This window comes from Homarus americanus, unplaced genomic scaffold, assembly GCF_018991925.1.
Source record: "Homarus americanus isolate GMGI-L3 unplaced genomic scaffold, GMGI_Hamer_2.0 scaffold16886, whole genome shotgun sequence".
Classification (NCBI taxonomy): domain Eukaryota; kingdom Metazoa; phylum Arthropoda; class Malacostraca; order Decapoda; family Nephropidae; genus Homarus; species Homarus americanus.
The window spans coordinates 52,501-68,210 of record NW_024714591.1 but is presented as its reverse complement, the minus strand read 5'-3'; the positions used below and the strand labels follow the sequence as shown (position 1 = coordinate 68,210).

General features: G+C 39.9%; 1 protein-coding gene across 1 annotated transcript in view; it reads right to left on the bottom strand.

Annotated features, from left to right (window-relative positions):
• Window positions 1–6,906: 6,906 nt before the first annotated feature.
• The window catches only part of LOC121879131 (sialoadhesin-like), a 46,796-nt gene continuing 37,992 nt past the window's right edge, over window positions 6,907–15,710 (bottom strand). The window contains exons 10-11 of the mRNA XM_042385723.1: window positions 12,668–12,762; window positions 6,907–8,791 (exon numbers count right to left, since the gene is read on the bottom strand). Of these exons, the coding sequence (XP_042241657.1) occupies window positions 8,624–8,791; window positions 12,668–12,762 (263 nt within the window). The 3' untranslated portion in view covers window positions 6,907–8,623. The remainder of the gene's footprint in view (window positions 8,792–12,667; window positions 12,763–15,710) is intronic.

The window sequence follows — 15,710 nt, the reverse complement described above, 5'->3', positions numbered from 1 at the left end:
TTTTTTTTTCCTGGGTCGTGGGTGTGGTTTTGTCGTTTTTGGTTTTGGTTTAATGATCAAAGAATCACACGGAGGCCTTTTTTATGTGATAAGTGTGTGGGGTTTTTTTGTATTTGTTTTATCGGATTTTTGTTTTAACTGTTTTTTTTGGGGGGGGGGTTCTATATCGTACGTTTGGTTTAATTGTACTGTTTTTTTTTAATCTTGCTTGGTTTATCTTCTCAATGGTTTAAGCTTCACGTAAAGGTTTTTTGTTTTAATATGTCATAAGTATGGTTATGTTGTGTTGGTTTTAGGTGAGGTTTAAGGTTTAATGACATCATATATGACAACATTAAACCATCGTTATTATTTAAATCTCAAAATATTAATAACAAGATTGCAATTGCAGACTCTGATAAATGAAGATGCAGGTATACCAGTCAGGGTCTTCCACACACATGGCTATGGTCCAACACACACACATGGCTATGGTCTTCCACACACATGGCCAAGGTCCAACACACACATAAATACTTCACTTTCTCACCAAACTGAACCATCAGAGTCAACCAAAACACAACACGTCGCCAGGAAATAGATTCTGGTAGGGCGGGCAGCTGGGTACAATTATCAGACCAGACAGTGAAGGATGGTGTCCGTGTGTGTAGCGTGACGACCGATGACCAACTACGTAGTGATGATTCTGACCGTAGTTTATCGTGTTGTTTGGTTCTTGTTTGTCTCTGGAGATAAACAAATTAGGTGAGTGAAGTAAATAAACATCACTGTGGTTGAAATCTTTGTTAAGTTGTTAGTTAACACAATTTACGTCTTGGTTATCAATGAATGGGGGAGGAGGAGGTGGGGGAGGAGGGGGGAGAGGGAGAGGAGAAGGGTAAGAGGGGGGGAAAGGAGAGATGGGGGAATGAGAGAGGAGAGAAGGAGGGGGGAAGCATGTATGGGGGAAAGGGTGAAGAAGCGGGGTGGAGATGGGTAAGGAGGAGGATGGAGAGGAGAAAGGGAGAGAAGGGAAGAAAAGGAGGAAGCAGGAGGGTGACAAGGGGTGAGAAAGGGTAAGGGGAGGCAAGGGGTAGGAAGGGATGGGGAAGAGAGCGCAAAGGGTGAGGAAAGGGAGTGAAGGGGGGCGGCAAGGTGAGGAGATGAAGGGGGTGGGTGGGTGGGGTGAGGAAAGGAGGAAGGGGGCGGCAAGGGGTGAGGAAAGGAGGAAGGGGGCGGCAAGGGGTGAGGAAAGGAGGAAGGGGGCGGGATAAAGGGTGAGAAAAGGGGTAGGGGTTATTTCGGCAACATCCTGACCAGTGAGGGTGAGAGACTTTATATCAAGGGAGACAATGTTATAACCCGTTGTGTTCAGGGGAGTGACAGTCATATCTACCTCACCACACAGCTCATAGACACAGAGATATGACCTGGTCTACGGGTGATAGGTTATACCACAGCACATCCCAGCACACCACAGCATCAAGACCACATATCACATGACTAAATCCTAACACTAAGACCTGGGGTAGAAGGAAAGGGGGAAGGAGGTCTTAAATTGGTCGACTGTGGGAGGGAATTACCGTAAGGAGATGAAATTTAACAATGGAAAAGTCGAATTGGTAACTGTGAAGGAACATCGGTCACTGGGAGGGTTATAGGAAGGGAAAGAAAGAAGGGCGGTGAGGAGGAGGGAGGGAAGGAAGGAGTGTGGGAGAGAAATATTGATGGATGGAGGGAAGGATGGTGGGAGGGGTGGAGGGATGGGACAGTGGGTGGGAGGAAAATGGAGACATGGGAAGGAAATGATGGAAGGAGAGGCAAGGAAGGGAAGGATGGAGGGAAAGAGGAGGAGGTGAGTGAACAATTACACCATGTGGGTTCCTCATGACACCATCTGTGAGGGAATTACTTTGACAACACAACATACATGGATTGTTTCTCACTTTTTATTTATTTATTTATTTTATTTAAGGGCCTTTATTATTATTATTATTATTATTATTATTATTATTATTATTATTATTATTATTATTATTTTATTTATATTATTTTATTATTAATAATATAAATATTATTATTATTATTATTATTATTATTATTATTATTATTATTATTATTATTATTATTATTATTATTATTATTATTATTATCCCCCAGGCTTGCTGTAGGTCATTGACCTGTGCCCTGGTGGGCTAATCATAGAAAACAAACATTTTCCTTGTCTTAAATAAAACAACTTTCCTTTGACATTCAACAAACCAATCATAGAAACTGAAATACTCTCTGACGCGACATAAACACACATGAATAAAACAATGCTTTGAAGAGAGAGAAAAGAAAAGAGAGAGAGAGAGAGAGAGAGAGTTATATTGAAGAAAGAAAAGATATAAAGAGACAGAGAATAAAGACAGTGAACACACACACACACACACACACACAAAAACTACCCAATAAATAACTGATTATCTGGCGACACTGTAACTGATCCTAACTACCCTAACTACCCTAACTACTCTAACTACTAACTACTCTAACTACACCTCTAACTACCTAACTACCTAACACTAACTACTACCAGTATATTAGGGAGAGTTATACACGTCATCAACAAGTGGGTATAAGACGGGCGTAAACGAGGCTGAGCGGCTGTTATGTGTGATGTATGTGAGTATATTACACGGTCATATGTGTCTTGGTGAGATACAGCCCCCGTGTACACTACCCAGGCTGGTGTGTGTGTGTGTGTGTGTGTGTGTGTGTGTGTGTGTGTGTGTGTGTGTGTGTGTGTGTGTGTGTGTGTGTGTGTGTGTGTGTGTGTGTGTGTGTGTGTGTGTGTGTGTGTGTGTTACATTATACAGGGATAATCGTTGTCATTAATTAAACTTTATAAACCAATTGATGTTTTTTTTGGTCAAATAGGGTTAACTTTTTATTAACGACTAACTGGAAATAAATTTGTAGTGTGTCTGGTTATATTTTTTCTCTTACATTTAAAACGTCCTTTACCAACACAAGGTAGTCAAATTATACCTAGGTTACGTTACGTTAGGTTAGGTTATATTTGGTTAGGTTACGTTAGGTGTTATTGGTTATTTCGTTAGGTTGGTATATTTGGTTAAGTTACGTTAGGTTGGGTTATATTTGGTTGGGTTACGTTAGGTTAGGTTATGTTTGGTTAGGTTACGTTAGGTTAGGTTATATTTGGTTGGGTTACGTTAGGTTAGGTTATGTTGGTTAGTTACGTTAGGTTGGGTTATATTTGGTTGAGTTACGTTGGGTTAGGTTATATTTGTATCGGGTGGTTAGGTTGTACGTTGGTTGGGTTATGGGTTAGGTTATATTTGGTTAGTTCGTTAGGTTGGTTATATTTGGTTAGGTTACGTTAGGTTAGGTTATGTTAGGTTGGGTTATATTTGGTTAGGTTACGTTAGGTTAGGTTATATTTGGTTGGTTACGTTAGGTTGGGTTATGTTGGGTTAGGTTATATTTGGTTAGTTCGTTGGGTTAGGTTATATTTGGTTAAGTTACGTTAGGTTGGGTTATGTTAGGTTGGGTTATATTTGGTTAAGTTACGTTAGGTTAGGTTATATTTGGTTAGGTTACGTTAGGTTGGGTTACGTTTGGTTAGGTTACGTTAGGTTGGGTTATATTTGGTTAGGTTACGTTAGGTTAGGTTATATTTGGTTAGTTCGTTGGTTGTTATATTTGGTTAGTTACGTTAGGTTGGTTATTTGAGTTCGTTGGGTTAGGTTATATTTGGTTAGGTTACGTTAGGTTAGGTTATGTTAGGTTAGGTTATATTTGGTTAAGTTACGTTAGGTTAGGTTATATTTGGTTAGTTACGTTGGTTAGGTTATGTTAGGTTAGGTTATATTTGGGTTGGTTAGGTATATTTGGTTAGGTTACGTTAGGTTAGGTTATGTTAGGTTGGGTTATATTTGGTTAAGTTCGTTAGGTTAGGTTATATTTGGTTAAGTTACGTTAGGTTAGGTTATGTTAGGTTAGGTTGTATTTGGTTGGGTTACGTTAGGTTAGGTTGTATTTGGTTAGGTTAGGCTTTTTATATACTAATCATTTATATGTATTATGACATTATCTACCTCATGTTTTGGACCAGTTAAGATCCCCCACCCCCGCCCCCAAAAAAGGAAAAACAGATGAATAAATAAATACATAGAAGTTATCGTCATTAGGTAATTATCCGTTTATCACACAGAGTCTTGGTTAAGTCTTGGGGTGACGCTCCTGGATCCCACATGGAGGTCCCGGGTTCGATCCTTGACTAGTGAAGTATTGTTTGTATATTAATTTTACCTGGATTTGGACACTCATGCGATTACACACACATATGTACACTTACACGTTTACACTTACATACACATACATACATAAACACACACACACACACAGGATAAACCAATGTCTTCTCTGTGTGCGGGTCACCAATCAATTGCGTGACAACATATATTGCATGGTCATAATTCCGGGTTCCCAGAGGAGTTGGGGAAGGGGGGAGGTGGGAGAAGAGGTGAGGGAGGGGGAGGTGGGGGGAAGAGGTGAGAGGAGACAGGAGAGATAGGGAATGATGGGAGGAGTAAGAGGAGGAGGTGGGGGGAAGAGGAAATCTGGGGAAGAGGGAGGAGAGAGAAGTGGGGAAAATAGGAGAGAGGAGGGGAATGAAGGAATGGGGAAGAGAGAAGTGGAGGAAAGAAAAAAGGGAATGTAGGAGAAAGGGGGAGAGAGGGGGTGGGGGTCCCTCACGCCAGAAGGACAACAACAACAACCAATATTTACTTAACTCTGCGGGTTCATTACATTATTTCCCAGGGAAGAAAGTTCGATATTTTGTTTTTCCTCTTTTTTTCATTTTTTAAAGGTGGTGTGGTATGTGTGTGTGTGTGTGTGTGTGTGTGTGTGTGTGTGTGTGTGTGTGTGTGTGTGTGTGTGTGTGTGTGTGTGTGTGTGTGTGTGTGTGTGTGGACTAGAAAAGAAGACGAAATGAAAGAAAGCAAAATGCACATGAAAAGCTGTGTGTTTCTTATTGTTGTTGTTGTTGTTGTTGTTGTTGTTGTTATATTATATATATTAAAAAAATTTTTTGTTGTTATAATTATTATTATTATTATTATTATTATTATTATTATATATTATTATTATTATTATTATTATTTGTTGTTGTTGTTGTTGTTGTTATAATTATTATTATTATTATTATTATTATTATTATTATTATTATTATTATTATTATTATTATTATTATTATTATAAAAAAAAATTATTATTATTATTATTATTATTATTATTATTATTATTATTATTATTATTATTATTATTATTATTATTATTATTATTATTATTATTATTATTACTATTATTATTATTATTATTATTATTATTATTATTATTATTATTATTATTATTAGTAACTATTGTTGTTGTTGTTTGACCCCATCATAGTTGGTTTACATCATTAGATATAACTCTGTGTGGGTGCACTTGAGGCACCTTGGTAGTATTATTAGTTCTAGAGAGACTTACAGTGTCTGTCTCTCTGTCTGTCTCTCTGTCTACTTAATGTGTTACCTCTCTTTCTCTCTCACTCTCATATGTTATCATTTCTCTTTCATAAAAGGATTATAAACACAGCTCATTAACTTTATATTTATTCAAACAAAGAATACAAAAATATTCATTTCACGTCGAAGGTTTTATATAAGGCGGGGACCTCACCGCCTTACACCGCCGCTTAAATAAAGCATAAATATATATTTATATATTTATATATAGGTTATTTTCATATAACTGGAGGAGATGAGTCAGCTGGCCCGCCCTCCACGTGTTGGTATTGTTGCCGCCTTGGTGATGTGGCCACACACACACACACGCCCTCACATCAAACACATAGAAACAAGTAAACATTGATTTTATACTAATATATTATCATACAAATTATATATATATATATATATATATATATATATATATATATATATATATATATATATATATATATATATATATATATATATATATATATATATATATATATATATATATATATATATATATGGTGGCAATAGTTGAGCGGTAAGCAGTTGAGTTTCTCCTCCAGAAGCAACAGATTAGCTTTAAGTCAACATGTTTACTCTTATATACACACATGAGTTGATATAAAACCCGGCAGATATATGTAGCTTCATCCTGCGGCTGTATAACCACGCCACCACCTGCTGGTTCACACCACCTGCTGGTTCACACCACCTGCTGGTTCACACCACCTGCTGGTTCACACCACCTGCTGGTTCTCACCACCTGCTGGTTCACACCACCTGCTGGTTCTCACCACCTGCTGGTTCTCACCACCTGCTGGTTCTCATCACCTGCTGGTTCTCACCACCTGCTGCCCTCACCACTAGCTGGTTCTCACCACCTGCTGGTTCTCACCACATGCTGGTTCTCACCACCTGCTGGTTCTCACCACCTGCTGGTTCTCATCACCTGCTGGTTCTCACCACTCACTGGTTCACACTCACCTGTTGGTTCTCTCACCACCAGCTGGCTCTCACCACCTGCTGGTTCTCACCACCTGCTGGTTCTCACCACCTGCTGGTATTCTCACCACCCGCTGGTTCACACCACCTGCTGGTTCATTGTTCACCTGCTGGTTCTCACCACCTGCTGGTTCTCACAACCTGCTGGTTCTCACTCACCCGCTGGTTCATTACTTACCCGCTGGTTCACACCACCTGCCGGTTCACACCACCTGCTGGTTTCACCACCTGCTGGTTCTCACCACCTGCTGGTTCTCTCAATACCCGCTGGTTCTCACCACTGCTGGCTCTCACCACCTGCTGGTTCTCACCACCTGCTGGTTCTCAACACCTGCTGGTTCTCACCACCTGCTGATTCGCCAGCACTCACCTGCTGGTTCACACCACCTGCTGGTTCTCACCACCTGCTGGTTCTCATCACCTGCTGGTTCTCACCACCTGCTGGTTCTCATCACCTGCTGGTTCTCACCACCTGCTGGTTCTCATCACCTGCTGGTTCTCACCACCTGCTGGTTCTCACCACCTGCTGGTTCACACCACTAGCTGGTTCTCAACAACTACTGGTTCTCACCACCTGCTGGTTCTCATCACCTGCTGGTTCTCACCACCTGCTGGTTCTCCCCACCTGATGTACAGCAGTAAGCACCTGGCTGCCGCCGTTCAGGTGCCACCACCAGTAACAGTAGAGTAACAGGTGTTACTTGTACAATGTTACCTCCGTTACCTGTTACTGAGGATAGTCAGGTCTCTTGTCTCAGCTCTTATCTCTTTCTCTCTCACTCTCTTTACGTGACTAAATATCACCTTTATGACCATTTCCACAGGTTAAACTTTTCTCTCCGTTAAAGAAACAAAACAGAGTCACACAACCCATCTGGCTCCATCGTTTCTCTCGTCTCTTGTTTCACCGTCATTAATATTTCCTCATTAACAAGAGCACCAGGAAATTAATGCAACATTTCTCCTTCCTGGTAATGGTGGCCACAATGTACACCGTAACGATATCTGGCGGCCAATTCTTCTCAAACTCTCGTCTATGTCTCAGGTGCTCAGTGCCTCGAGATGGCCACCTTAGAAACTCACTCCCTATTGACGTATCTAAAAAGGATTCGTCTTTCTGGTCGTCAATGTTCGATTTTTTTTCCATTTCCAAGCGAGAAAATATTACTTTATTGAACAATTTTTTATTTTTATTTATTTTTATTTTTTTCAAGATGGGATTTTTTAGGTTTTTTCCTGAATAATTACACAAGGAATGATATTTTCCTTTGAGTTTTCCTTTACAAGATATAACGTTCTTATCGGGTTTTTCCATCTTGGGTTTATTCAAGATTTAACAATTTGGTATTTTCCTACTAAAGTGTACTTAACATTTGACACTCTACTTTACCTTTTCATAATAATTTATCCTCAAAATCCAACACTTTTCTTGGTCTCTTTCCAGTGTAAGTCCGAGATATTTTTTCCCTCGATATACTACTTGTCTCTTAACTTTTTTCTCTGAGTTTCTTAAAGGTAAATTTATCCTCCAAAAGTACCTTCAAGATGAGAGATTTTGTCTAGTTTCCTCCAAAATTCAGTATCTTCCTCGTCTCTACTAACAAACTTTTTCCTTCTGCCTCTTCCTTCAAAAGTGTCTTGAAGATAAGTCTCTTTTCTTACCTTATATCTCTCTAAGACACAAATGTCCTTATACAATACTTTACCTTAACCTTCTCTTAAAGTCTCTCCAATACAAACTTCTCCTACAAGTGTCTCTCCTATGTCATTTTGCTCCGTTTCTTTCTTTTAGATTACCTCATAAACTAACTTGACCTTTATTCTTTTCTCCCACAAATATTTCCAATCTTTTCATCTTAGATCTTAGACTTTTCCCTTAAATTTGTCACTTTCCTCCACAATTTTCCTCCTAGAGTCCCTACAAAACTTATCTTCACACTTTTCCTCCAAAAATTCTTCAATGGTCACGTTCACAGAATCTCACCGAATATAAACTTCTCCCCCATCATCTTTCTCCAAAAATCCTCCAAATTGTCACTGTCCTCCACTACACCAGCAGCTCGCGTCCTCCAACACACACGGGGACCCTCTCATACAACGCTCTCCTCAGCCTGCATCAGCTGGTCGACGGGGCAGTACAGGTCGGTCCTCACGCCAGGGTAGTCGTCGATCTCCTTAGGCGAGTGTTGCTGTAGCACCAGTGGGTGATAGGAGTCCGAGTGTTGGCCCAGGGAATCCTGCCGGAGGAAGGGTTGATACTGTCGGCGAATGAGAAGGAATTTTGTATGTTTATCGTGTGAAAGAAAGATAGTGAGAGAGAGAGAGAGTGAAAGGGAGCAAGGGAGTTTATATTCTTCATACTGCGACATCTGGGCCTCTGAATCCTGTAAGAGAGATGTATCTATATATTTATGTATCATGTAGACTTCTAAATATATCATAAGAGTATTATACATTAAACGAGACCATAGATATATAATTCACAGTATCGACTTGTTGCTACTCTAAAAAATGTTGTATCACCTAAGAATCTCATTAAACAGTACACGGGCTGAAGCATTACAGGAAAATACAATGACAACACCACGTGGTATTACATTCCTCAAACACCAAGCGCTTGACTCCTGCAGGAAAATGGCGAAGAATGTAAGATAAATATGAGAGGAAAGAATATATATTAGTGAGAATATAACCAAAATAACACAGTAATATAATGAAGTGAATGAAAGTGTAACCATTAGGAGTGAATATCAGTGGCTGTCGGTATGTCTACTGTATACAGATGATGCTTTGTAGTTAAGTGGAGTCTAAGTATGCGTTTGACAGAATAGTTGGCATGGTTGTTTTCTTGTGATGGTGTTTATAGGAGACAAATGGTAATGGTAAAATGATGGGATAAGGAATAGTTATGGTGTTATGGTGTTTTAAAGCTAATACATTGATGTTATTGATGACGTAATGTATTCCTACGCCTTAATAACTCAAGTCTTAAAACATGTATTCTAGATCGGTAACGTACACTAGTTATCAACAATTTAATATCAAAAGAGATAACTTTATCTGTTTTAACTGAATTGGTTACATTTAATAGGGAAATAAGGGAAGAGGGGAGGGGAACTTTAGCCTAATGGGGAAATTATAAGAACTGGGGTAGGGGAGGTTTAGCTTATTAGGGAAATTAGAAGAAATTGCTAAGTTTTGTTCGCCATAGACATGGTTTTGGGGAAGTAAGTCCTTCAACATCTTTTCATAATAAACAAAAGTCCCTCAACATCCTACCATAAAAAACAAAAGTCCCTCAACATCTTACAATAAAAAAACAAAAGTCCCTAAACATCTTACCATAAAAAACAAAAGTCCCTCAACATCTTACAATAAAAAAACAAAAGTCCCTAAACATCCAACCATAAAAAACAAAAGTCCCTCAACATCTTACAATAAAAAAACAAAAGTCCCTAAACATCCAACCATAAAAAACAAAAGTCCCTCAACATATTACCATAAAAAACAAAAGTCCCTTAACATGTTACCATAAAAAATCCAGACCTTCTTAGACTTGAACATAAATCGTCTTGAATTATTACAGATACGAGAGACAACACACGTTAGAGCCAGGCTAAGCTATACCGTCCCCTTAGAAACTAGCGTCACCCCTTAGAAAGTAGAGACACCCCTTAGAAACTAGCGTCACCCCTTAGAAAGTAGAGACACCCCTTAGAAACTAGCGTCACCCCTTAGAAAGTAGAGACACCCCTTAGAAACTAGCGTCACCCCTTAGAAAGTAGAGACACCCCTTAGAAACTAGCGTCACCCCTTAAAAAGTAGAGACACCCCTTAGAAACTAGCGTCACCCCTTAGAAAGTAGAGACACCCCTTAGAAACTAGCGTCACCCCTTAGAAAGTAGAGACACCCCTTAGAAACTAGCGTCACCCCTTAGAAAGTAGAGACACCCCTTAGAAACTAGCGTCACCCCTTAGAAAGTAGAGACACCCCTTAGAAACTAGCGTCACCCCTTAGAAAGTAGCTGCACCCTTTGGTAAATAGTGGCACCCCTTAGATAATAGCGGCACACCTAAGATAGTAGAGGCACCCCTTAGATAGTAGTGGCACCCCTTAGATAGGAACTACAACCCTTAGATTGTAGCGTCACCCTCTGAGACAGTTCCAACCCCTTAGTACCATCACCCCCCTAACCAGTACCATCACCCCTTAACCACAACCATCACCCCCTTAACCACTACCATCATCCCTTAACCACTACCATCACCCCTTAACCACTATCATCACCCCTTAACCACTATCATCACCCCTTAACCACTACCATCACCCCTTAACCACTACCATCATCCCTTAACCACCACCATCACCCCGCCAACCACTGTCACCCCTTAACCACACCATCATCCTTAACCACTACCATCACCCCTTATTTTGTCCTTCACCCCTTAGACAGTACCCCCCCCTCCACTGTACCTTAACTAGTGATAAGATCCCGATAAACCTGCGCCAGCCATTAAATTGAATCCTCTGATAAAGGAACTTTTACTCTAATTTTTTACCATAAAGAAAACACGAGATTATAATAGTCAACCTTAGACAAATTAGAAAATATTACTGAGTGTATGTCTGTATGTGTGTGTGTGTGTGTGTGTGTGTGTGTGTGTGTGTGTGTGTGTGTGTGTGTGTTATAGAGGTGCAGCAAGTTGATTTTTGTCGATTATTATTATTATTATTATTATTATTAGTAGTAGTAGTAGTAGTAGTAGTAGTAATAGTAGTAGTAGTAGTAATAGTCGTAGTTTCATTTCAAAATTAGTGAAACACCCTCACTTAACCCCAGCACAAAGATCACACCTTGGACTACCACAGAGACTGGGAGGAATGGGATTGACCAATCCAGAGGAGTTTGCTGCCACCGAACATCCAAACTCAGTTAAGCTCACGGCAGCCCTCACGGACCACATAATAGCTCAGAACGCAACAAGGGAGGTGGATACCAGTGAAGTAAACAAGATTAGATGGTCCATTACGACAGAACGATAGCATGGCCAAAGTGATAAGTTGCAGCAACTGCTGCTGCAAGTACCAGAAAATTAAAAAAAAAAGTAGCTATAGCGCAGGAGGTGGGCGCCTCGATCTGGTTAACTACGTTACCGATAAGGGCAAATGGTTTCAGTCTCAATAAACAAGAATTTACAGATGCCAATGCTCTAAGGTACGGTCGGCCAGTAGAAGGTTTGCCCTCCCAATGCGTGTGTGGAGCTTCCTATGACGTCGATCACGCCATGGTGTGCAAGAAAGGGGGCTTCATATGCATGAGGCATGACAAAGTATGGGATCTCACAGCAAATATGTTGAAGGAAATCTGCGTTGATGTCATGGTAGAACCGACCCTCCTTCCATTGGACGGTGAGATTTTCCAACATAGGACTTCAAACACATCCAACGAAGCCCGTGTTGACGTCAGTGCTCGAGGATTCTGGACGCGGGGACAGCGAGCCTTCTTCAACATCAGGATTTTTTATCCCATGGCCGCATGTCACCGTAACTTAGCTCTCGATGCAGTACACAGGAGGAACGAGAACGACAAGATAAGGGCATATGGGGAGAGAATTCAGAACGTTGATCAAGGCAGCTCCACTCTTCTAGTGTTCACAACCTCTGGTGGGATGGGACCAAGTGCAAGATGCTTCTATGCCAGACTCGTGGAGGTGCTATCCGAACAGAAGCAGCAGCCCAGAAGTTATGTTACAGCCTGGATGAGATGTCGACTGTCCATCTCTCTCCTTAGGTCTGCTTTGCTCTGCCTCAGGGGAACGAAAGTATCGGCCCCAAAGCCGACAACTGCTGCAGATACTGACTATGAGGCAACAGTCACTGAATGCCGCATAGATCTGCGGCTCAACTAACTCAACACAGCTAGGGTAGCTACTTATGTATTAGAATATTTAATATTAAGGTAATAAAATGGCGGCGAAGGTGTGGCTATTGGGGGAGGCTGGAGGCAAAAAAAAAGTAGTTGTTAGTAGTAGCAGTAATAGTAGTTGTAGTAGTAGTAATAACAATTACAATAATAGCCACAACAACAACAGTTACTAATCAACAGGTAATCAACAGGTAGAGTATCTCTCACCATGGGTATATCCTCAGCCATAGAGCCATCCAACACCTCATAAAGGGTAGCGTCTGCCTTGCTCTCAGCTGATGAGAGAAGGTCGTAGGTCTCCTCTGGGGGCACGAGAGATAACAGCTTGAGATAATGGTAGTGAGAAAGAGATGGCTGGATAAATAGTGTTAGAAGGAGGTTTGGTTGAGAGATAGAGAGAAAAAGAGGCTGGGAGAGAGGAGAGATAGGGAGGATAGATAGATAGATAGATAGATAGATAGATAGATAGATAGATAGATAGATAGATAGATGAACCAGAGTTAACACAAACACAAATTTAGATAATCAACAAAAAATAAACATCACTTCAAATTACCTTTATGAGTGCCCAGTGTTGTCACCTGTGTGTGTGTGTGTGTGTGTGTGTGTGTGTGCGTGTGTGTGTGTTGTGTGTGTGTGTGTGTGTGTGTGTGTGTGTGTGTGTGTGTGTGTGTGTGTGTGTGCAGTTGCAACAACATACACAATACAGTCTAGATGTAGATACATTATACATTATACAGCATACAACATACACCCAGACCATTTATATTACATAAGTTGAATCCGTATGAGAGTAAGGCCGAGCTTAGCTTTGAGTTTAATACAGTGATTGATATTAAATCCCTTACTCTCTATATTTTTGTTATACATATATGCCCTATTGACATGTATGTATGTATGTATGTATGTATGTATGTATGTATGTGTGTATGTATGTATGTATGTATGTATGTATGTGTGTGTATGTATGTATGTATGTATGTATGTATGTATGTATGTATGTATGCATGTATGTATGTATGTATGTAATTCTACACAACACCTGTATAGAACCCGAACAATTATCAGATAGCTTAGATATAAAGTGCAGGTAAAGTAATTAGCATATAGTTACACTAACATAAAGGTGTTAATTAACATATACAGGTAATAATATTCTCCACTGATTAACAAATTAGTATACATAAATAATAATAATGGTCAATTATTATTTTTTTTTTACCTGTTCCCACCAAAATAATATCATCTCACCGTTTGGGATTAATAACAGATAAACAGAAAAAAAAAAACTAGAGTGATAAACAGATTAATAGACAGATAACTAATCATCCTACCCGTAAAATAATAGATAACAATAGATAATAATAAACAGCAAAAAAAAAACAGTAAAACATTTTAAAACAAATCCAAACAGCAGATTGGGAGGAAGATAAACAAAGCGACGTGAAGGCGAGGCAGGTAGTGACAGGTGTGGACACTTGAGGTAAAGAGTTATGTCTTCCGCTGTCTCTATAACTCAGGATAAGACGGTCGGGGGAGCAGCCTCTAGCGGTGATACAGATGTAGCAACAACAGTGGGGGAGATAGTAGTAGTAGTAGTAGTAGTAGTAGTAGTAGTAGTAGTAGTAGTAGTAGTAGTAGTAAAAATAATAGTTTTATGAGCGGTAATAGTAAGAACGGCAGCAACATTGAATGAGTGTGTGTGTGTGTAGGAGCTGAGAGAGAGAGAGAGAGAGAGAGAGAGAGAGAGAGAGAGACTGGACACGTTAATCTAACCATTTAAGCAATACAGTTTATACCCACGATACATCCATCTCCTACCTAGCTAATTACAAACACACACACACACACACACACACACACACACACACACACACACACACACACACACACACACACACACACACACACACACACACACACACACAGAGCCTCCTCTCCTCTCCCCTAATACTCCATCACAACCCTTATCACCCAGAGCCAGTCCAGACCCAAGCAACGTGGAGTTTACTGGCTTCCCACAGCATGATCCAGTCCCATTCTGCTGCTGTGTTGTGCTGAAGTGTGTGTGTGGTAGAGAGAGTGTGGTGGAGGGAGTGTGTGTGGTAGAGAGAGTGTGATGAAGAGTGTGGTGAAGGGAAGTGTTGGGATAGTTTGTGTGTCGTTATTCTTGTGGGGCATGCTGAGGGGGTTTACAGTTTCACAGAATTAAAGTGTTTCCAGTTCATTATCCTCAAGGCTATTAAAAAAAATATCCAATGTCAAAATTACACCATTAATATATTTTCTTTCTGGCGGCCATTTTTGACTTTATCAACCAAAACAAAATAGGCAATTAAAAGGACACCATAATTTTATCTCATTCAATCGAAAAAGAAAACAAAAAATCTAGCAGCCATTAATATCCCCTGGAATAAAAAAAAACCACATTATTCTCCAAGTTTCAATATTTTTTTGTTGATTAAAATGTTGTCATATTTTTTTTCTCTCTTTCTTCAGCTCAAACTTTTCGTAATACATCGATTTTTATTCAATTTGTAAATATGGTCTAAAATTCTTCACTTTTCCTCGTCCACCGAACATCAGGTTATTGGCTTCCACTTTTTGCTTCTTTCTTTCTTAAACTTTCCTACTTATACTTTTTACTCCCTCGGTGCGAAGACGAGAATGTCGGGAAAATTGATGAAGTTTAAAGAAATATGAAACATTAGACTAATGATGAGAGTATATTGTGTGTGTGTGTGTTTGTGTGTGTGTGTGTTTGTGTGTGTGTGTGTTTGTGTGTGTGTGTGTGCGTGTGTTTGTGTGTGCGTAATAGAGACAGCCAAACAGCCAGGCATACAGATAGATAAGTATTTATAGATAGATAGAGAGAGAGAGAGAGAGAGAGGGAGAGAGAGAGAGAGAGAGAGAGCGAGAGAGAGAACTGATGAGAAAGAGAGAGATTAGAGAGAAAGGACAAATATGAACTGGAGAAACAGAAAAAGATAAATTAGAGATAGAAAGAAAATGAATGAAAACCGAAGAAAGAGAGAGATTAGAGATAGTAAGAGAAAGTGAGAGAAAAAGAGAGATAGCGAGAAAACACCCAAGAAGCCAGACTTGTCTTCCTCCTACGTGCTGAGCGAAGAGCTAAATAACCCAACTTTTTTAATTATATATCTAGTGAAAAGAGGGAGAGAAAGAGAGAGGGTGAGAGAGAGGGTGAGAGAGAGAGATGTGGAGAGAGAGAGGCAAGGAAGAGAAAGAG